The sequence below is a fragment of the Artemia franciscana genome, chromosome 10 (genome assembly GCF_032884065.1).
Source record: "Artemia franciscana chromosome 10, ASM3288406v1, whole genome shotgun sequence".
Taxonomy (NCBI): Eukaryota; Metazoa; Arthropoda; class Branchiopoda; order Anostraca; family Artemiidae; genus Artemia; species Artemia franciscana.
The window spans coordinates 8,149,740-8,174,790 of record NC_088872.1 but is presented as its reverse complement, the minus strand read 5'-3'; the positions used below and the strand labels follow the sequence as shown (position 1 = coordinate 8,174,790).

Below are 25,051 nucleotides of genomic sequence, written 5' to 3'. Positions count from 1 at the left end.
TATCATGGGTAATAAACATGTATGCTCCAGTATCACGGTTGTAGATACGTTATGATTATTGTAGTTTATTATTTGTATGGTCAACGTATAAATAGAAAACTTTTGAGATAAGTTCTGTGTGCATGAAATAATCGTCAAACTCTGTACCCGCATTGTTTCTACCTATATTAAGGTTGTCTATTTATTAACGGCGTTTAATAACATTTGTTAAACAGTTCATTGTGTAAATTTTTATTTCTTAGAGTGCAGTTCATATAAAAGATGATATATCTTTTTGCTAGCCTTTTATGGCATTAAACCTCTAAAAATACTAAAAGGCAAAATCGAAAAAAAACAGAACGATTGTTTCAAAATCAAGATTTCCGACATTATTTCCCAAAAATTTATGAGAGGTATGGAAGCTTTGCTTAGAAATCGAAGAGACAATATTATGTCCTAACAATATCCAAGGTCAAAGCTACTTTATTTAAAAAAAAAGCTAAGCTTTCCCAGGAATTTGCAGAATCAGAACTTCAAAATATCAAGTCAATTGCAGTACTTGAAAGACTAAAATCTGCGTATCCGCGTTGAAAAAAAAAATAATCCCCTTTTCTGGAAAAAATCACCACTTGAATACCAAAAAAGTTTGATGCGTCATGACAGCCTTGGAAATTACATTTCTAAAAGAACGATACAATTTTGTATATGAGAAAGTTCATGTCATCTCGCGTATTTTTTTTATAGTTTTACTTATTTAAAATACAAATTAAACATTTCAGAAAAAATCAAAAAATTCGGAATTCGAAATTGCATCTTCCAGAATTATTCCCAACAAATCTGACAATTAATAGATTGATCAATAAAGAAATGAATATAAAAAAAAAAAAAAACTATTCTAAAACTTAAATAGTATAACATATAATAATTTAGAAAATTAAAAAAAAAATAAAAAAATCAAAAGAAACTGTAATGATTTACAGAAACCAAAATGCAATAGTCACAGTGGCGTCAATTCAAGACAATATAGGGGAGAGAAAAACTATTTTTTTAAATCAAGGGGGAGTGTAATATTGTTCTTTTTTAAAAGAAAATACCAAAAAGGCCATTTTCAATGAAAACAACCAAAAAAGTGTTTTTTTTTCAAATCTAGAGAGGTTAGGCAAATGTCCCCTGCCCCCACTACCACCCATGAATAACTCTCTTGCTTTTGACGTTTCGAATTGCTAGGCAAAGGGCATATCCTACATTTTCGAAGTTTTTCAAAGCAAAATCGAGGTTATTCATTTTCCCAGAGGGAAATTTTTTCTCCGAGGCTTTAAAGTAGGAAAAATTTGAACAACAGCCTAAAGGCAAGACTGAACCGAGGGGGCGGGGGAGGGGGCAGGTTTACCCCCCTCCCCCCAATTTTTGTCAGACTCGTAAAAACATAACAAATGCATATGAATACATTTTTGATGTCTTTTGAAGTCTTTTTTTAATCCCTCACCGACAAAATATCCCCCCCCCGAACGACAATAATCGATACGAACTTGCCTAGAGCTAAATGACATGACTTTCTTGTGGTATTTCGTAGTGATATGTAGATATTAGATATTGGATCAAATAAGGTGCACAACCCAAGGGGAAAAAACACTGGTTATATAATATCGTTGCGATTGAAAAAATATAAGACATTTTTTTTTATCGAAATCACAGTGTCTCCCTTACCTCATAAATAAATAAAAAAAAAAAAAAAAAAATCAGATTGATGTAAAGAGCGAGGATGAACCATAAAATGAGAAAAAATTATTGCTTCGGAATTTATGCAACATATATCTGCAAATAACCTGACCCGCAACATTCCCTAAATTTGCAAAATTTTGAAAAACTAGGGACTTACCAAAAGGACAAAACCGACGCAACAAAACACGATTAGAAGAAGAACAGTCCATAAGTACCCTCCAGAAAATAAAAGACAACTTTAAAGGACCCTCAGTACTCTTGCACCGGTCATAGAGTTAGTAGAATTTAGCACACAATTTTAATTCTCTCGAAAGCTCAAGAAAGATTAGTTTTAAGTAAAGCGCTAGCTTTTCAAAATTCTATGAATATGAGGAAATATCACGAGTCGGTTTAGTCAAACCCATATTGCAAATATACGTTACATAAACTACAAAGCATTAATTTTCGTTAGTTTTACTTTTCATCTTGGAAAAACTTTCATAAAATATATTGATTAATTTTTTTTTTGGTTTTGAAATACACACTATGGACCTGAAAAAAGATTCTTGTTTCAAAGGAGATGAAACTAAAGAAGTGACTCGCGTTTTTGTTAAAATAGGGCATTGCCATTGGCGTAGCTGTTTATTGTTGGGGGGTGGGAAGAGGGGTCCACACTCAGAGAGTCAAGGGGCATGGGTTATATGATACTTTTTTCTACAGATTATTGAAGGGGCATCTTCCTCCCCCCAAAAAAACGACGCCACGGGGCATTGTAAACATGTAGGTTTTACTTCACATTCCTATTAAGCTTTCTCTGCAAAGAACTGGAATTTTGTCATAAAAGAATCCAAAAGGTATATCTGTATCTTTGAGAAGTTGAAAAAAAAATTTACCGATGCTTATGAAATACTGCCCTATATAAAATATATAGGAATTTTGGAAAACTAAAGTACATTAAACGAATTTTAGATGCGTAGTCAATATAATTTGCAAAAATTTATGTCATTACTATTGCAATTTTTATGCTGCATTAATAAGAAAAATGTGAAGCTTCCCATAAGAAAGTATACTTTCGTTGTTTTTCCTTCAACATTTTAAGAGAGCCAAAATTGTTTGAAAAAAAGTGCAACAAAAGTAAAAGGAGGGGGAGGGCAAAAAAGTCAGGATATAATAATTGCAAGCTACAACTTGAGGTCTTAACCCACGAGCTGGAAAGAGGAGTTACAAAAAAATTTGGATCTTCCTTATCTCTGCACTATCGAATTAATTCAAACTAATCAATCGCGGACGCTCAAGGTAAAAGCCTTTTCGAGAGGTTCCAGGCTCATTTTGAGAAATTAATATAAACTTTCTTTCGTAATAAATTTTTACTGTTAAGATTAATCAAAATAATATATCCTATTTCTGATGCAGCTTCAATTGGCAATGTCTCTCACTAAGCCTTATTTTTTTTAACGCATTTTTCAACTTTCGGTTGCTATGAGCTGTTGTTCCCTCTTTACTAGATTGCTTAAGGGGCTGAGAGGGGTAGCAATAAAAGAAGGAATTATAAACCTCTGGTTTTTGGTTTTTGAGAATTTATATTTTTATATACCTTTTTCATGCTTCCAAGCATTTCTACTCCAGAAATTGAACCAAAAAATGCCATTTTTCGTTCCATATGTAACTTTATGATGCAGTTATCGAGATATATTTACAAAAAGCGCATAGATATGATCAAGAGCTTTAGAGTTGCTGTAGTCTGGTATTTCTGCTGGTCAGCCCACGATTTATAAAACTTAATTGAGGGACAAGAGTATACAAGAGGGAGGATTATGAAACCTTCCTGTAAGGGAGGTTTTGTAAGGTTTAAAGTTTTGACGATGAGGATCATGACAGTACCCCTTTCATGCTTCCTAACCTTTCCGCGCCAGATATTACATTAACAAGTATAATTTTTAATGCCATATGGTACTTTATGATGGTGTTATCAAGACAGATTTACAAAAAGGACGTACACGTCAAAACGAGACCCCAAACAGCTCACTATGGTATTGCTGTCGTCTGCTAGTTCTGTTTGTCCACAGGCGATTATGAAAAATATTATGGGGGCTTGGAGGGGGGATATACGAGAAGGGTAATTGTAAACCTCAGTTTTAAGGTTTCAAACCAGGGATATTATAATAGTACCCTTTTCATTCTTCCCTACCTATCCATTATAAATACGATACTCAAAGCGCACTTTTTGAGTGCCATATGACAATTGATGATGGCGTTAGGAAGTTAAATTTATAAAATTCGATCAGATGTAAAAATTTAGCTTTTAATGAGCCATTAAACAGCCCTCTATAATGTTACCGTGCCCCGCTATCGGTGAAGAAAATGAAAAAAGGGATCATTACTACACATGCAAAAAAGGGATTTTCTTTATTGTTCTAGTTTGGACACATTCAATTAGGTATTTTTTTTTCTAAGACCACACTGCCTCTCTATGACAAGCAAATAAACGTTCAAATGGGTATAAGTCCATTTATTAGACAGTGAAGACAAGTACAAAAGTCCGGATATTTCGACCACAGATACAGAGGTCGTCATCAGCGGAAACATTAAAGTATTAAAATTAAAAATTACACATTTTATGCAGAACAAATTAATACCTTTCGGTTCATTCACTAAATTTGTCTGACAGAGCTCAAAAACTGGGTTCATCCAAAGTTCTGAGTTGTAAATTTCTTCTGTGATATTGCCTAAATGTAAAATGAATCTCTAACAAAGTAAATGTGAATGCAACTTTTGTATCTCTTTTCACTGAAATGTAACTTTTGCATCTGTTTTCACTGTCTAAAAAGTGGACTTGTCCCCATTTGAACGTTTATTTGTTTTTTCTAGCTTGGGAACTGTAATTACCCAGTATTGGGTCTTCGACAATGCCAATTCCAATGGTGTACTTTCATTTGGATCCGACACGATTTTCTAGGAGTTTTAAGCTCTTTTTCATATTAAACCTGAATTTGTTGTTAAAACAAAACTTTAATATCAAGATTAATCAAAATAATAGTTACCATGCCTGCATCAGCTACAGACAAAATTTTTAATCACTAGGCAGGTTTTTTTTTTAAAATACATTTTTAAACTTTGGTTACCATGGGCCGTGGCTCACTCTTTACAAGGTTGAAGCTGTTGCTGCAACCATGACGAAATAAGAATGTCTCTCCAAGAACGATTGGTGAATTACAATCTGGTAGTTTCTTTCTTTAGCAATAACTTAGAAATAAGTGCAAACAGGGACGTAAGTAGGATGGAGTGGGGGGGGGGGGGTTCGGTGCTCAGCAACCCCGAAGTTCTAGATTTTCTCTAATTTTCGGGCAGTGTTTATTCATATTATCAACTAAAGTATGTTTTTTTATTATTGCCCTCCTCCCAAGCAAAACCCTACGTGCATGCCTGAGTCCAAACAAGATATTATCGCTTTAGACATGCTGGCAGTCATGTCATTAGGCATTTCTAAATTCACTAAAAAAATGTCATGCCTTTTCGTCTTTATGACGGAAAGTAAAAAACAAAGAAAAACGTTAAGCAGCAAGTTCTGTCTGATGGATTAACAGGTATTCATTTTAAGTACTCTACAGCTTCTTTTAAAATTAACCAATATCAGAAATGACAGGATAATAACTTCATAAATATTCATATAATCATATTAATGATACGGAATAACTTGCACAAAGAATCATGACTATGCTTTGTAAGCTTGAAATGATTCAAAATGAATAAGTTGATAAATGGTACTTTCACTTGGAAATAAGTAACAATCATTTTGAGGAGTTGCACACTTAAGAAATTCGTGTACACCAGGCGACAAACAGCATGTGTGGTATAACCGTGGCAAGCGTTGCGCGAAGAGGCACGGTGGAGCGAAACAAGTGGCAACCCTAGATACAACTCAGCTGGCGGATAGTGGACAACCTGACTAATTTCAGACAATACGTATCCTGTATGTGAATCTCCTATTTTATAGCCCACAATATTAGCAAACAAAAAAAGGGTTATCAGTGTTTCAAATTCTACAGGTCTTCTGTATGTTTAAAGTTTTAGTCCCACGCTAACACCAAATGCCTCTCATAGCTAGTAACCAAGGCCGTATCCAAATAGTATGTTCTGAAATTTATCTTAAAGCTTCATTTAACTAATCTAATTCCCTTCATATCTCATAACTTATTCTGAAGAAGTATATATATTATATATATATATATATATATATATATATATATATATATATATATATATATATATATATATATATATATATATATATATATATATATATATATATATATATAACCATACAAACACTGTAATCACAACCGCAATTTTATAGATTTAGGCCCAACTATAAGCGTCAAAACCATCCTTAAACAGTAGCAATACTCCAAGCTGTAGTTAGCTTTCTAAGAAAAATAAAATAGCCCAACATTTTTTGGAAAAAAAACATCATATGAGGCACACTTTTATACTCCCCTAATTTTCCTAGCCACTACTTACGCATAAGGTTTCTTAGACTTCGTTTCAATTGAAATGATTAGCCTGGAAATCATGTCAGATACGGTTCTAGCCAGTTGAGGTCTTGCTTCACAAGGAAGAGTTTGAAAGGTCCCCATTGGTAAACCACAAATGGAAGACCAGAGCATTATGTTACACCTGCCTCACCGTATCAGATGTAAAAACCGAATAAATTTGAGACCCAGCTCTAATTGGTCAAAATCCTGCAGGTCCACGCACAATTTGACAGTGAGCAAAGCGCTCAGATTGAATACTACAACCCAAATTAGAATCCAATGAAGGCCATTGCATCATTTTTGAGCGATTTTCCACACCCTTTCCTCGGAAAAAATATGAGTTAATTTATAGCGTATGGAACAAACCAGTTGGTACGAAATACAAATATTGATGCTTACAACAGGTCGATTTAGGGAAAAGTTTCCAGATGCAACATACATATAACTTTTTTTTATGGGGAGAGGCGCAGGATTTGGTAATTTTTATAAGAAGTACCCAAAAATTCTAGAAAATTTTGTATTTCAAGGGAGGCCCTAGCCCCCCCCCCATCCCAAACCCTTCACCTATTGATGCTTTCTTATTTAACTCAACTAAGGTCTAGTGGTTTTTGCAACGCCACTTAGTAGCTTTAATTGAATTTCTATTCTGTTCATTTCTCCCTTCTGAATGCAAGAGACACACAATTATAACGTTTTACCCAAAATGTCTTCCATTTTCACACACAATTTGCCTTTTTTTTTTATCGTTTTTCTAACCTGACCCCCTCCCCCTAAGTTCCTGCCTATCTTCCTAAATCACGTTTTAATTTCTGTTTATTTGGATCTTAAACAATGAAAGACACAAACTCAAAATCAGTCAAATTTCATTGAGTAAATTTCCTTGTTGCGTTTATTTACTAACAACTTTTTAGTAAACTAGTTTAAATTCAGAAAAAAATCTCTTCATTCAGTAAACTAGTTTATATTCAGGAAATTTCTCTACGCTCAGTAAACTATTTTGCATTCAGAATTTCTCTTCATTCAGTAAACTAGTTTACATTCAGGAAATTTCTCTTCATTCAGTAAACTAGTTCACATTTAGAAAATTTCTCTTTATTCAGTAAACTAATTTACATTCAGGAAATGTCTCTTCATTCAGTAAACTGGTTTACATTCAGAAAATTTCTCTTCATTCAGTAAACTAGTTAATATTCAGGAAATTTCTCTACGCTCACTAAACTAGTTTACGTTAATTTCTCTTCATTCAGTAAACTAGTTTACATTCATGAAATTTCTCTTCATTCAGTAAACTACTTTACATTCAGAAAATTTCTCTTCATTCAGTAAACTAGTTTACATTCAGAAAATTTTTCTTCATTCAGTAAACTAATTTACATTCAGGAAATGTCTCTTCATTCAGGAAACCAGTTTACATTCAGAAAATTCTTCTTCATTCAGAAAACTAGTTTACATTCAGAAAATTTCTTTTCATTCAGTAAAATAGTGTCTTAGCTGCAGGGAGTGGTAATGGTCTTCACTGTCCTTTTCTGCCCTTCATGTAACGAAGAAGTTCTGACTCCTTGCTCATGAACTACTTCCAAAAAAAGGCACGCCACTTAAAATTTTTTTATGAGGAGGGGATCCGAAATATCAAAAACAATTTTTTTAGTCGTTATGTAGAAATTTGCCAATCAAGCAGAGACAATTCAAGAAGAGGCTATTTTGGGAGCGTTTCATCTTATTAGGCAAGAATTGATCATAAGAGAGCAAATGCCAATAAATATATCTTTCGACATTTTAACATTACGTATACGTTAAGTATTCTACTTGAGGTTTTTCACATTTGGCGTGGTAATCTGCAATTGGCAACAGGACATTCTATAATAACTTGATTAAAATCATAGCCTACAGCACATTAAGGTCTTTAACTTTAGCATGTTACATTACAATCCATATTAAAAACAGTTCCGTAAAAAGGGGTGTGCTATCATCTCTTAGCACATATTACGCGCTTAATCTATAATATATTCTTAAAAAATGCATAGATTTTGGCCAGCCGTCCTGCAGACAAGATCCATAACGTCAAATAGTTCCTTATAAATGAACTGATTCTTGTCTCTTCCAATTAAAAACCAAAACAATCAAAATTGCCTTAATAGATGAGAAAAACCAACACTAGAAATCTTTATAAATCTCAATTAGTAAATTAAATTTGGAGGCAAATGCTAAGAGATATAGTTTTAGTCCCCCACTCCTCCTTCCAAGATCCTCCCTCCAACTATGAAGGCAGGACGAGTTTTCGGCTCATGGGAACAAAAAATCAAAGATATAGTTGTTGCAAATTGACCGTGGATTGTAGAATTTGGTGAGCATAGACGACAAGAGAGGGAAGGAGGAAGCGAGGGCAGAGAGAGATAAAGACGGAGGAGGGAGAGGGAAGAAAGGGAAGCATTTACCTCAAAGCTGACATGCTTCGAGCTGCTTTGGACTTCTTCTTCCGTCGCTGTTGTTAAATTATTTTCCAGCAGGATTCTTAGCTGAGATAGCTGACTGGCGTGAGATTGGGCTTCACCGGGCTTAGCTCCTGAACAATGGTTCCCCAATTCTAAATCCACAGGACCAGGGGGATTTTCTCCTTGACCAGACATAGTGCACATTGGTGATGCAGCATTGTTCGATAAGACTGTCTCTTGGCTCGCTTGCAAACCTTCCAATGGTAAAGACGGCGCCGAGGCGTCAGACAATAAAGGATCTGAGCAAAGAGTAGTTTGATCCTGAATTATAGAAAATAAAACACATCAATATTTAAAGATGACAAAAGGGAAAAAATAAAAAGCTTTGCCAGAATGAAAAAAAATTATATTGCTTATTTATTTCACCGATTCAATAAAGCAACGCCAACAAAAGATGGTATAAACTTCATAAAAACTTGATAATTTTTAAACAACCAAAATGTTTTTTTTTTAGAGAATCACGTTTTTCAGGTATGATTAAACCTAAATATTTTGTTGATATTTTTTGCCTCTTTTTTTATTTTTGATGCAATTTTTTCATTCTGATGTTTTTATCTACTTATACTCTGGTACGTCGACTTTTTGTACTTAGACTCAGGTTTATTTAGACATACACTTAGCACAATGTTAATTTACGAAGTCTTTTACAAAAATAAAAACCTAAATGCATATACTAAATCACTGCGATGCGTTATACACTTCCACAAATTAAAAGACGAACCAGTTTCTACACCGATTGTTCTTAAATTTAACAGAGTTTAATTTCCGCTTTGACCCAGTTCAAGTATTCACTGCGGCACCTAGTGGTAAGATGTCACAGTACTGAGGTGAGGCAACAAACATTTTCCCAAGAGTATTATTAAATAGTCAAGTCTATCTCGTAATGATTCAAGCCTCAGATTTTCCCGTGTTTGGACATAATCTACTATTCTACCTCCGGTTATGACTGCTACCGTTCTTTCCAGAATAGCTTCAATTTCGTCGCAATAATATCTGGTTTTCTGGACGAATGGGCACCAAACAGCAGAATATTCGAGTTGTGGTCTTACATAAGCAATATAGACAGTATTGACATTGTCGCTATCATACCTCAATCGGCACATTGCTATAAGAGTTTGAATTAATATGTTGTTGTCTTTTATATGCTTATCAACATGCTCAGTAAACATAAAATCAGATGCAAATTCAACTTCCATGATTTTTGACAACGAAATTTTTTTTTTAGAAATGACACTGGAGGGGGGGGGAGTTAATTCGAAGCGACGCTTTACCGTGCAAACCTGATGATATTCGATTTGGCACGGTTGAGAGTCAATTTGTTTTTCTTTGCGATCATCAAAGAAGGAGCTTAGGAAGACATCACTGAACTACAGCTCTATCACCTGGTTAGACATAAATACTTAACAATAAAGAAGAGGTTATCTACAAATTTGAACCTTTCAAAAAAATTTGCTAGCACTAAGTTAATAAAACATATGAAGATAAAGCCTGCAGCTCTATCACCTGAACTGCAAGCCTATCACCTGGTTAGACATAAATACTTAACAATAAAGAAGAGGTCATCAACAAATTTGAACCTTCCAAAAAAATTTGCTAGCACTAAGTTAATAAAACATATGAAGATAAAGCCTGCAGCTCTATCACCTGAACTGCAAGTCTATCACCTGGTTAGATACTAAATACTTGACAATAAAGGAGAGATCATCTACAAACTTGAATCTTTCAACGATATTTGCTAGCACTAAGTTAATAGAACATATATTATGTTTGGTTTCTTTTTGGGATCCACACGTTATATTTGTCCGTTCTGAGGTAGTGTCCCCTTCAAACAGTGGGAGTAAGCACCCAGAACAAGAGCTACAGTACATTTGTGGGCACCCCCAGTTTCCATATTCGTTGCCATAACAAAGTGGCTTAAGCGGTTGAATGATTTCTGAAAGTTTGCTAATATCAGGTCAATACATGTACTACCATTATTAAGCCATTTGAACACTAAGCAAAATAGGTAAGCTATAGTATTGTATCCATTTTGGCCACCATACTGAAAGGGGTCTATATCGTTTTTAATTTGTTTTTAACAGTTTTTTCAAGATGAAGGCTTTGGTAACCTTGATGATGGCTGGTGTGATGGGTATTTGTCGTAATCCACTACAAGAAATAGGAGTTTTGGTTTTAGGCACACAAGCAGAAGCGTTTTTCCAACACTGAGGAAAAACCATTTCACTATAACACGAATTTATGACATATGCTGGCGGCTTCGCAAAGAATTAAACAAACTCTCGTATCGAATGAATTAGGAGCTTTCCAGGAAATGAGGAGCATGATGCTGTCAGTTTGTACGACTCTTTATATACTTCGTACTCAGAGACAGTATTTTCCCTTTCGTCCGAACACTCGGAAAATAAGTAAACACACTCGAGTAAATAAACCATAAGAACATATAATAAACACACTCGTGTTTCCAACACAACACTGAGGAAAAACCATTTCACTACAACACTAATTTATGACATGTGCTAGCGGCTTCGCAAAGAATCAAACAAACTCTCGTATCGAATTAATTAGGAACTTTCCAGGAAATGAGGAGCATGATGCTGTCAGTTTGTACGACTCTTTATATACTTCGTACTCAGAGACAGTATTTTCCCTTTGTCCGGACACTCGGAAAATAAGTAAACACACTCGAGTAAATAAACCATAAGAACATATAATAAACACACTCGTGTTTCCAACACAACACTGAGGAAAAACCATTTCATTACAACACTAATTTATGACATGTGCTAGCGGCTTCGCAAAGAATCAAACAAACTCTCGTATCGAATTAATTAGGAGCTTTCCAGGAAATGAGGAGCATGATGCTGTCAGTTTGTACGACTCTTTATATACTTCGTACTCAGAGACAGTATTTTCCCTTTCGTCCGGACACTCGGAAAATAAGTAAACACACTCGAGTAAATAAACCATAAGAACATATAATAAACACACTCGTGTTTCCAACACAACACTGAGGAAAAACCATTTCACTACAACACTAATTTATGACATGTGCTAGCGGCTTCGCAAAGAATTAAACAAACTCTCGTATCGAATTAATTAGGAGCTTTCCAGGAAATGAGGAGCACGATGCTGTCAGTTTGTACGACTCTTTATATACTTCGTACTCAGAGACAGTATTTTCCCTTTCGTCCGAACACTCGGAAAATAAGTAAACACACTCGAGTAAATAAACCATAAGAACATATAATAAACACACTCGTGTTTCCAACACAACACTGAGGAAAAACCATTTCATTACAACACTAATTTATGACATGTGCTAGCGGCTTCGCAAAGAATCAAACAAACTCTCGTATCGAATTAATTAGGAGCTTTCCAGGAAATGAGGAGCACGATGCTGTCAGTTTGTACGACTCTTTATATACTTCGTACTCAGAGACAGTATTTTCCCTTCCGTCCGGACACTCGGAAAACAAGCTTCACTTGATAATTTTCTAGGGCTAAGAAAGTCGAGCAGATCTTAGTAAAAAAAAAAAATTATTAACGCCGTTTAACGTAACTTGGGTAAAGTCATTAGGTACAATACTTCCGCGAGATAACATTTTCCTGTTTGCTATTTTTACCAACAATTGATGCCACTTACATGGCTCTTTGAAGACAGCTGAGTCATCGAGGGATCGAACGAACGCCTTTTGTGCGATTCAACATTGTTGAAAGATCTTTTTTCTAAACACTTTAGCTCGGGCACTACCTTTTATGGATACAAGATGACATCATGAGCTGTTTAATTACTTGGGAAATCTATGGTTTATCAGATTCACTATTTACAAATCTCTTTGTTGGAAAACTTTTTTAAGTAAAGTAGAAAATTAAACGCCAAGGATTTGTGTTAACGTCAACGTTCGAGCGAATCTCATTGAAAGCATGTGTTCCAACCCATAGTCAATATAAGGCAATCAGCGCTTGAGTAGCAGGTCTTACCGTTATTTTCATCTTTTCGGGTTTCGGAACTGACCATTTTACTTTCATAACTAAAATATAGTGGTCTGATTTGCCAATCAGTCTAAGCAAGAAATAGTTTTCGTAATACGTAGGCAAGCTCATTAAAAAATAAGGTTCAGGGTGCTCCCTGCGATATGGGTAGGTATCTTTACCACTTGGGTAAGGCCTAGTATACAGGCAACCCTTTGTTTTTTTTTTGTCTGGTTGAAATCGCCGGCAATAATAAATCCTGGGAAGCTATACTGTTACCGTATACTATATTATACTATAATATAGAAGTTCGGGGTTTTTGAAGTTACTATACTGATGGTACAATATACTACACCATCAACAGAAGTTCGAAGTTTTGAAGTTTGAAGACTAGTTTCCGTCTACTTTGTGCGCTTTTGGAATACTAAACACTCGCAACAATTCAACAGGAAACGTCCCTAGGAAGATTTCTTGGTTTGCATTGTACCCAAATACCCCCACCAAAAAAATTCAAATATCTAAATCTAGGGGGGCGAAGGCTCCCCCTACTCCTCATCCATAATTGATGCCATTGCTTTGCTTCGGTAAACTTACAGGTAAATTGGATAAAAGTAACAAATTAACGCGGCGTTAATTTGTGCAAAATTAACATTATAGCACAATAGCACAATGTGTGCACAATAAACAACTGCAGAGTAGTTTTTTCTCTTTCCCCTTTACAATTTCTTTCAGTCACCAAGGATGTTCCCAGTCAACAGCTATGATATTGAACACGAACGCTTCACTACAGATATTAGCTCAGGGACCTCTTAACGACTTACAGGCTATCTACGAATACACAATAGTTTCCTACGAATATGAACAAACGTAAACTGAAACTTACACTAACACGATTATCATTATCACAGATATCACGTTTGACATGTATCCCTGAAGAGTTAACAAATCCTTGGGATCCACCGGGAGGATAGTATTGATTCTCATTCTCACGATTCTAAAAAAAAGAGAAGGATTAGATAAAAAAGAGGAGAAGGACTAGGTAAAAGAGAATGATTAGAATTTCGGGATTCTAGATTAACCTAAATCAATGCAAAATTGAAACAACAAAATTGAACAAAATTCCAAAATTAATTCGAATTGATAATTTACATAGACGTAAGTCTGATAATTTTGAAAGAATTTGTAAAATTCGCTCCGAATCAACGAAGAAAATAAAAGGAAAAGCGTAAAAATTCCGAAAAATTTTTGCTTCGCCTATTTAACACATATTTATTGGGCTCACCAACTAAACCAATTCAAAAGCATAAAAATCCGAAGATTTTTGACTTCACATATTTAGCACATAATCATTAGATTCAGTATTTTCTTTAGTCTCTGAAACTGCAAAGTAATTTTTTCTAGTCTTATATCCAGACTATGCAGTGGCAAGAAAATATGGGTAATTTGAAACCAGAGGGCTGGGAATAAAAAATACCAGCAAAGACAAAGCTCAATATTAAAATTGCATTTAGCACACATATGTCCCAGAGAGGTTGCATAAAGACGTGAATGTATTCTCGTGGCATTCTTTTGATGTATACCATGTAAACGCATGTCTTTAATACCAAATAAAGACATTTGCATTGTCATGATTCCATAATTACTCTGCGAAAATTTCACGTCTATGCCTTGAATAATTTATCCATAAATTAACAGAAAAGATAGATGGATAGAACACGAATAGACTTCATTGATCCTGTTAAGGTCAATCTCCTAGGTTGAAAGCTAATTCTATTAAGATAGCATTGAAATACATACCGAGATTTCCTCCTTTCTCATTGGCTTAATTGCTCTCTTGAGGGTTGTACCAGAATATTTAAACTCTGTTGACTTAATTGAGATATTACGACCGGATTTAAAGGGAATTTAAATTTTTCACATGTCTAATTGGTAACAGCTGACCATTGGAATTTGGTTGGTTACAAGTCAGATGACAGTTTAGCATTTGAATTTTCACAATGGGCAGAAAAAAAAAACGAGAACAAATAAGGGACAGGAAAACCTGAGACATTGGTAAGTTCTATCTCAACGTTATAGTAGAATATATTACTTTTATTCATTTACAAGTTACATTTTCAAACAGTTCGTGGTAACAAACTGCAGTAAGGAGCTACCAGGCTCAATAGTAACCAAAACTCTAAAAACCGAAGTTTTGGTACAAACAGTTATATCAAAAGAATTGCATTTTAATGCTGATTTTAAATATATAAGTTTCATCAAGTTTAGTCTTACCGGTCAAAGGTTACGAGCCTGAGAAACGGTGCCTTATTTTAGAAAATAGGCGGAAATACCCTCTAAAAGTCACAGAATCTTAACAAAATCACATCATCAGAGTCAGCGTATCCGAGAACCCTGCTGTAGAAGTTTCAAGCCCCTATCATAAAAAAGGTGGAATTTTGTATTTTTGCCAGAAGACAGATAACGGGTACGTATTTTTTGTTTTTTTTGTTGTTGTTTTTTCCTCAGGGGTGATCGTATCGACCTAGTTGTCCTAGTATGTCGCAAGAGGGTTCATTCTAACGTAAATTAAAAGTTCTAGTGTCCTTTTTAAGTGCCCAAAAACTTGGAGGGCACCGAGGCCCCCTCCAACGCACATTTTTCTCCAAGGTCACCGGATCAAAATTTTGAAATAGCCATTCTGTTTAACTTAGTCAAAAAACCTAATAACTATGTCTTTGTGGATGACTAAATCCACCACAGTTCCCGGGGGAGGGGTGGCAACTTATAAGCTTTGACCATTGTTTACACATAGTAGTTGTTAATTATGAAATGTACAGACGTTTTCAGGGGGACTTTTTTGTGTTGGGGTTAGGGTGGGTCGGGGGGGGGGCAGGTTACGTGGGAGGATCTTTCCATGGAGCAATTTTTCATAAGGGAAGAGAATTTCCATGAAGGGGTCGCAGGACTTTCTAGCATCATTTAAAAAAAGACAATGAGATTTTTTTTTTCTACTGGAAGTAATGATAAACATTAAAACTTAAAAACTAACGTAAAATATTACTTATATAAGGGGGTTCGTCTCTTCCACAATACTTTGCTCTTTACGCTAAAGTATTTTTAGTAACTCTAACTAGTTATTCTACGGCCTTTGTGATTCAAGGGTCATTCTGAAAGATTTGGGACAAAATTCAAGTTTTAGTGTAAGAACGAGGGATTGACGAGGGGGCAAACCCCCTCATATACGTAATATAAATACACAAATATATAAGTTCGTTACATAAGTTAATTCGTAAGGTACCTATGTTTGTTACTAACAAAAACGTTTGCAAAAAAAATAAAACAAATCTAGTTGTCTGTTTTAGTAACCAAAAATTGGGAGGTAACTAGGCCTCCTCTCCCATCCCCTTTTTCTTAGCAAAATCGTCCGATCAAAACTATGAGAAAGCCATTTAGCTTGTAATTAACATAAAAATTGCTTCCCCAGACTAAACATCCATATGATATATGGGTAGATTATTACAAAATATATCGTGCGAAGAATACTTTCCGGCAGAATATGCTTCAATCTTTTGACGATGCCAACTCCACGTGCAACTTTGGTGGAGATAATGTCGATATGATGCTTCTACGATAGATTAGAAGCATTATGGAAACCGAGGTACCGCAGTGATATAACTTGTAAAATAGGCTTTTCACCAAATAGAACTTTACTACTTAAATCAACAGAATCACCCACTCTACAGAATGTCAGTAAAAATTTTTCTTTACATTCACACACAGCAAACTTACACTTGTAAACATCTCTAATCTTTTGAGAGTAATACGAGCTTTTGCTATCAAATTATCTGCGGATTTTGGAAATTTTGTTAGCAATAATGTTAGTAATATATGTATCCTTTAGATAAACGCGCATCATGTTCACGTAAACTAAATAAAGTAAAGGGCCCAGCACAGACATTTTGCTATTTATACTGTTAGATATTGTCGTATGAGTGTCTACACCAGGAAACTACTTTACCCCATGAAATACAAGGCTATCAAGCATGGACTCTTGATCATAATTATCAAGCTTTTTTTCTATTCGACCAATTTTCTCCTCCAAATTTTCAATTTGAAATCTCAGACTACCTAGTAGAGCCTGCTCAATTTTTGCAAACTTTGGATTAAACTCGAGCGTGATTGAATCATAAACCTGGCTCGATTATCAGTTCAGTACCTTCTTTGTTCAATTAATTTGGGTCATTGAACTTTTCAGTAACTGAAAGTAAATGAAAGTAAGGAGCAGCATTAAAACTTAAAACGAACAGAAATTACTCCGTATATGAAATGGGCTTTTCCTTCTCAACGCCCCGCTCTTTACGCTAAAATTTGACACTTCTCTTAACTCTATTTTAAAACAGTAAGAAACTTTAGCGTAAAGAGCGGGGCGTTGAGGAGGGAAAACTTTCATATACGGAGTAATTTCTGTTCGTTTTAAGTTTTGTTGTTGCTCCTTACTTTCATTTAAAAAAAACTTGCTTTTTTTATTTAATTTCTGGACGTTTTTGAATTAATGCATGTTTTGATCTTGGCTCTCCGCACATAAATAATTAAAACGAAATTTGCATATTAATTAATTGCAATTAATCAGAAGATTTTGAGAAAAAGGAGCGAGGAATTAGGCCTAGTTGCCCTCCAAGTTTTTGATTGATTAAAAAAGCAACTAGAACTTTTATTTTTTTACAAACGTCTTCATTGGTAAAAAATATACGTAACTTACGAATTAATTTACGTAACGAACCTCTATATTAGTGTGTTTTTATTACGAATATAAGGGGGTTAAACCCACCCTCGTCGTTACCTCGCTCTTTACACTAAAGCTTAGATTTTGTCCCAGTTCCTTAAGAATGACCTCTGAATCACAAAGGTCGTAGAATAAATAGTTGAAATTACTAAAAATACTTGTAGCCGTAAAGAGTGAGGTATAACGAGAAGGTAAACCCCTCATATGCGTAATAATTTTTGTTCGTTTAAGTTTTAATGCTGCTCCTTACTTTCAGTAGAAAAAAACTTTTCATATTTATTTTTTCGTTGTTTTTTAAAATAATGCTAGAAAATCCTGCGTCCCCTTCATTGAAATTCTCTTCCCCCACGAGAAGTTTCTCCGTGGAAATATCCTCCCAAGTAACCCCTCCCCCTCAACTCTCCCCCCTAAACCAAAAAAAATCTCCCTGAAAACGTCTGCACACTTCCCAGTAACCATTACTATATGTAAACACAGGTCAAAGTTTGTGACTTGCAGCCCCTCCCACGGTGACTGCGGGGGAGTGAGTCGCCCCTAAAGACATAGTCATTAGGTTTTTTGACTATGGTGAATAAAATGGCTATCTCATAATTTTGATCCGGAGACTTTTGGGAAAAAATGAGCGTGGGAGGGGGCCTAGGTGCCCTCCAATTTTTTTGTTCATTTAAAAAGGGCACTAGAACTTTTAATTTCCGTTGGAATGAGCCTTTTTGCGACATTCTAGGACCACTCAGTCGATAAGATCACCCCAGAGAAAAAAAAATAAATAAATAAACACGCATCCGTGATCTGTCTTCTGGCAAAAAAAACGCGAAATTCCACATATTTGTAGATAGGAGCTTGAAACTTCTACAATAAGGTAACGGGAATAATAAGGTAACAATAAGGTTCTACGTTAAGATTCTATGACTTTTACGGGGTGTTTTCCCCTATTTTCTAAAATGAGGCAAATTTTCTCAGGCTCGTAACTTTCGATGGGTATAACTGGTCTTGATGAAACTTATATATTTAAAATCAACAATAAAATGCGATTCTTTTGATGTAACTATTGGTATCAAAATTCCATTTTATAGAGTTTTGGTTGCTATTGAGCCGGGTCGCTTCTTACTACAGTTCGTTACCACGAACTGTTTGATTGGTTATATTTTCCAGCAGATGACTTTTTATTTTCTCCAGCTGGGCTTTAGTTGTAGCTAATTGTTCGTAAATCGGGGCGATACTTGAAGACACCGAGTTAGACCATAATTTTTCTCTTGCTTTCAGGGCTTAAAAGGTCTTAGAAAAAGTTTCGTAAATTTCTGTGGTATTAACAAATTTTTGTGGCACTTTGTGTTTACGAAGTGACATATAGTGACCATAAATTCTGTCGGTCTGTCTGTCTGTCTTTCCCTGTTTTACTAGTTTAGGCACTTCCAGATAAGCTAGGACGATGAGATTTGGCAGGCGTATCAGTAACCAGACTAGATTAAATTAGAAATAGTCGTTTCCCCAATTTGATCATCTGGGGGGAGTCGGGAGAAGGTTAATTCGAAAAAAAAGACCGGGATGAAACTTGGTGGTAAAAATGAGCACAAATCCTAGATACGTGATTGACATATTCGGAACGGGTCCGCTCTCTTTGGAGAAGTTGGGGGGAGAGTTAATTCTGAAAAATGAGAAAAATCAGTACCAGACAAGATTAAATTAGAAATATTCATTTATCCGATTTGACCGTCAGTGGGGGGGGGAGTTGAGTGACGGTTAATTCGAAAAAATGAGGTGTTTTTAAGCTACGAGGGAGTGATCGAATCTTAATGAAATCTCATATTTAGAAGGATCTTGCAACTCAAATCTTTCATTTTAGATCTGGCTCAATCCAGTTTCATTGGGGAGAGTTGTGGGGGGGGGGGGGTATCAGAAATCTTGGAAAACGCTCAGAGTGGAGAGGTCAGGATGAAATTTGGTGGCAAGAATAAGCACATATCCAAGATACGTGACTGACATAACTGGACCGGATCCGCACTCTTTGGGAGAGTTGAGGGGGGGGGGGGATTCGGAAAAATTAAAAATGAGGTATTTGTAATTTATGGACGGGTAATCAGATCTTAATGAAACTTGATATTTAGAAGGATCTTGTGCTTCAGCACTCTTATTACAAATCCCAACCAGATCCGGTGAGAGTAGGCGGAGGTGGAGGGGGAAACCGAAAATCTTGGAAAATGATTAGATTGAAGAGATCGGGATGAAACTTGGTGGGTAGAATAAGCAAATATCGCAGATACGTGATTGACGTAACCGGACTGGATTCGCTCTCTTTGAAGGAGTTGGGGGAGGGAGGGTTAACTCTGAAAAATTAGAAAAAATGAGGTATTTTTAACTTAGGAAAGAGTCATCAGATATCAATGAAATTTGATGTTTGGAAGAATATCGTGTCTCCTAGCTCTTATTTTAAATTCCGACCGGATCTGGTGACAGTGGCGGGAAGATGGGAGGTGAAACCTAAAATCATGGAAAACGCTTAGAGTGGGGGGATCGGAATGAAACTTGGTGGTAAAAATAATCTTAAGTCCTAGATATGAGATTGACGTAACTGGAACGGATCTGCTCTCTTCAGGGGAGTTGGGAGGAGGAGGGTTAATTATGAAAAATTAAAAAAATAAGGTATTTTCAACTTACGAAGGAGAGATTGGATCTTATTGAAATTTGATATTTGGAAGGATATCATGTCTCGGAGCTCTTATTTTAAATCTCGACCGGATCCGGTGAAGAGGAAGTTGGGGGGAGACCTAAAATGTTGGAAAACGCTTGGAGTATAGGGGTCGGGATGAAACTTGGTGGTAAAAATAAGTACAAGTCCTAGAAACGGGATTGACATAGCCGGAACGGATCTGCTCTCTTTGGGGGAGTTGGGGGGGGGGGGTAATTCTAAAAAATTAGACAAAATTAAGTATTTTAACTTATGAAAGAGTGATCGTACCTTAATGAAATTTCATATTTAGAAGGATCTCGAAACCCAGATCTCTCATTTTAATCCCTACCAGATCCAGTGTCATTTGGGGGGGGGGCAGGAAATATAGGAAAACGCTTAAAGCGGAGAGATCAGGATGAAACTTGGTGGAAAGAATAAGCACAAGTCCAAGATAGGTGACTGACATAACCGGCTCGGATCCACTCCCTTTGGTGGAGTTGGGGGGGAGGGGGGTAATTCGGTAAAATTAGAAAAAATGAGGTATTTGTAACTTTCGAACGGGTGTTCAGATCTTAATGAAGTTTGATATCTAGAAGGATCTTGTGCTTTAAAACTATCATTTTAAATCCCGACCAGATCCGATGACATTGAAGGGAGCTGGAGGGGGAAACTGGAATTCTTGGAAAACGTGAAAATCGAGGTATCTTACGAATGGGTGATCGGATCTTAATGAAACTTAATATGCAGAAGAATCTTATGTCTCAGATAATCCATTTTCAGTTAGAATTGGATGCAAGGACATAGAGGGCTGGAGGGAAAAACAGAAACCTTGGAAACCGGAAATCTTGGGAAACGCTTAGAGTGGAGAGATCGAGATGAAACTTGATGGGAAGAATAAGCACAAGCTATAGATACGAGATTGACATTATTGGTACGGATCCGTTCTCTTTGGGGGAGCTGGAAGTTGTTAATTTGGGAAAATTAGAAAAATTGAGGTGTTTTTAACTTAAGAATGGGTGACCGGATCTTAATAAAATTTGATAATTAGGAGAAACTCATGTGTCAGAGCTCTTCTTTCAAATCCCGAACAGATCTGTTGACATTGGGGGGGGGGGAGTTGGAGGGGGAAACCGGAAATCTTGGAAAACGCTTATAAACGCAGTAGATACGTAATTGACGAAACCGGACTGGATCCGCTTTCTTTGGGGGAGTTAGGTGGTTTGGTTCAGCACCTTGGTGAGTTTAGTGCTTCTGGACGTGCTAGGACGATGAAAATTGTTAGGCATGTCAGGGAGCTGCACTAATTGACTCGTTACAGTTGTTTTCCCCGATTCGACCATCTGGGGGGGCTGAAGGGAAAGGAAAAATTAGAAAAATTGAGGTATTTTTAACTTACGAGTGGGTGATCGGATCTTAATGAATTTTGATATTTAGAAGGACCTCTTGACTCAGAGCTCTTATTTTAAATCCTGACCGACATTAAGCCTCTGATTTTCCTTTTAAAGCAATCAATTGATTCTTAAAATTGATTCTTTAAATGACATTAATTTAGCAGTATATGCATTACTCCGTAAAGCAAAGTATATGATTACCCCGGTTCCAAACCGGGGTAATCAATCATTTATGAACGAGCCTATAAATCGTCAACTTTATGAGATGATGGGGGAAAACCAAAATATTCTAAGATACGGCACTATTAGTAATGAAATGAGATCCCGTGGAACTAAAATTGACGAATATCCTACAACTTTAGATTAAAAAAAAATAATAATGTTCGTATATTTTATAGGCCTACAATCGGCGTTTCTTTACTTTTAAGAGCCAATAATGTTTAAAATAATGTGTTTTAAAGAATAACGTTCTTTTTAAAAATGATATTCATACATTTTATAGGCCTACAATAATGTGTCTTTAAGGTTATTGTTCTTTTTAAAAATAACGTTCATACATTTTATAGGCGTACAATCGGTGTTTCTTTACTTTTAAAGGCCAATAATGATTAAAATAATGTGTTTTTAAGAATAATTTTCTTTTTAAAAATAACGTTCATACATTTTATAGGTCTGCAATCGGTGTTTCTTTACTTTTAAAGGCCAATAATGTTTAAAATGATGTGTTTTTAAGAATAATTTTCTTTTTAAAAATAAGGTTCATACATTTTATAGGTCTACAATCGGTGTTTCTTTACTTTTAAAGGCCAATAATATTTAAAATGATGTGTTTTTAAGAATAATGTTCTTTTTAAAAATAATGTTCATACATTTTATAGGCCTACAATCGGTGTTTCTTTACTTTTAAAGGCCAATAATGTTATCTGCTTTGTAACAGCTTTGTAACCTAAAAAATGCCAATTCGTATGAAGTGTTAAATATGATATTGCCTCAAGGTGTTGTTGCCAATTATACATGTTTTCAACTTCCTTTTAAATCTGGTCGCAATGCTAAGGAGATGTCAACATTCTTAATGATATTCTGGCAAACCCCTCAAGGAGTGGTTAAGCCAATGAGAAAGGAGGAAATCTTGAATACTAAGAATTATTGCTAAAAATCATTCCACATAACTACAAACTTGAGAATCTTTGGGATGATTTATCGGTATAAGATCTACAAAACGACCCAAAAATCAAGGCTGTATGATTAGTACAACCCTTTTAAATAGTAAAGGAAGAATATCTTAAATGGCAAATTTTAAAGGAAACTGATGATAACAAAAAAAAAAATTCACGGCCAAAAATTTTGAAATCTCGTGGCAAATCGAGAGGCTACTTTACAATTCTCTACGTCTTATAAAATTAATTTTATTACTACTCTTAAAAATTAGAGGTGTCCCCACTAATTAATTTTTAATGAAGCTCTAAAGAAAAAAAATGCAAATTTGTTCGGCCTATTCATGTTAAAGCTTTCAATGAAGCCACAGGAATTTTTTCATCAAAGAATCTGCTCGTGTCTGTTGTTAATACGCATTTCACTGCTATAGGAAAATAGCATTGGCTTCAAACCTCGGAGATTGGCCTTAAACAACAAAAATTTCCAAATGCAAATTGTCTATTTTGATACTCGAGTGAATTAATCGACTTCTTACGGCACTTTATTTATCATTTGCTAAACTTAAATTAAACACAACATATAAAGAAAAGGAAAAAAACAATAAACACAACTCACATTTTAATAACTTCCAACATCATCATGCGAATGGTACGAATACACACAAAACAATGATAAATAAAGTACACACACTTAATATCACTTTAAAGTATCAAGGACATCAAAATAAACGCACTTTCTGCCCCCAGGACCCATTTTTGGTCTATGATACCTGAAATCCAAGAGTTTCTAATATTTTTACTTTTGGTTGTTTAAGAATTATTAAGATTTAAAAAGCAGTATTACATTTCCGTCGGTGTTGCCACCTTGAACTGTGAAAATGGATAAGCAAATTTACTTGGATGATTTTGACAGCGCCTTTCGTCCATAGGAATTCCGTTTTTGCCTCCCGACAATAACATCTTCAAAGGAAAGTTACACTTCTTCAGGTATATGGTGGCATATGTTCTTAACTTGAATTTTTGCAGATTTTCCCACACGTTTCTTTTTTTAATTTAATCTTTTTAATTTATTTTTAATTAATAAATCTAATTAATTAATTAAGATTAAATAATTATTTGATTAATTTTAATTTAATAATTTTGGTTATTTAAAGAAATTAATTTTTTGCTTATTTTTTGATTAAACACTAAAAAAACGACATGAATGCTTACACAGAATTTAATAAATGAAAATATAGAGAAAATAAGCATAGTATTTTAAAACGGAGCTGTAGACGAGAAACTTTAAATAATAAAGAAATCCGAATAATTTCGATTTTACGTCCAGAAGGCTTTATCAACGAAAAAATAATCGACTTTAGCTAAATTAATCACAACATATAAAGAAAAGAAAAACAAACCAATAAACACAACTCACACAACTCACGCACAACAGAGTGACAAGTTAGGTTGTCCTGTTTTATAGCTAACTTGTCATTCTGTTGTGCGCATTCTTGCTATTTGCATGGTGATATTGGAAGCTATTAAGACGCGAGTTGTGTTTCTTTTCTTTGTGTTGCGTTTAATTCACCTTAATTAATTTTTTAATTTTTTTAATAAAGGCTTCAGGACGTCAAGTCGAAATATCCAGATTTCTTAATTATTAAAATTTTTTTTCACTGGTTTGTTTTAAAAGATCATACCTATTTTCTCTATATGTTCATTTGTTGAATTCGGTCAATGGAAAGGCAATGTAGTCTAAAAGTTATTTAGTATTACATTTTTCACTACTAAATAAAAAAATTATTCATAACCTATAACATAATATTAAATTGTTTATTATTTTTATTTATTAAATGACTATGGAACTATTTTTCCCCAAAAAGTAAATTCCCAAAGATTCTTAATTTATTTATGACTTAATTAACTTAAGTCATACATAGTTGTGCATTCTTCCACTTAACCAATTCCAAAAATAATTTCCCTGTCACTCCCCTTGGTGCTTTGAGGTATTTTGGCGAAATTATTTTTACTTCATATTTACTTAAGCTTATCATTAAATTATCTTGACGAAATTAAGATATCTTGACGAAATTATTTTTACTTCATATTTACTTAAGCTCATCATTAAGTTATCTTGACGAAATTAAGATATCTTCACGAAATTATTTTTACTTCATATTTACTTAAGCTTATCATTAAATTATCTTGACGAAATTAAGATATCTTGACGAAATTATTTTTACTTCATATTTACTTAAGCTTATCATTAAATTATCTTGACGAAATTAAGCTATCTTGACAAAATTATTTTTACTTCATAGTTGCTTAAGCTTATCATTAAATTATCTTGACGAAATTAAGATATCTTGACGAAATTATTTTTACTTCATATTTACTCAAGCTCATCATTAAGTTATC

The 25,051-nt window shown here is 34.8% G+C and overlaps 1 protein-coding gene across 2 annotated transcripts in view; it reads right to left on the bottom strand.

Annotated features, from left to right (window-relative positions):
- The window catches only part of LOC136031732 (uncharacterized), a 182,602-nt gene that overhangs the window by 110,751 nt on the left and 46,800 nt on the right, over positions 1 to 25,051 (bottom strand). For both annotated transcript variants that reach the window (XM_065711440.1, XM_065711439.1), the window contains exons 9-10: positions 13,560 to 13,670; positions 8,648 to 8,965 (exon numbers count right to left, since the gene is read on the bottom strand). In XM_065711440.1, coding sequence (XP_065567512.1) covers positions 8,648 to 8,965; positions 13,560 to 13,670 — 429 coding nt within the window. The remainder of the gene's footprint in view (positions 1 to 8,647; positions 8,966 to 13,559; positions 13,671 to 25,051) is intronic.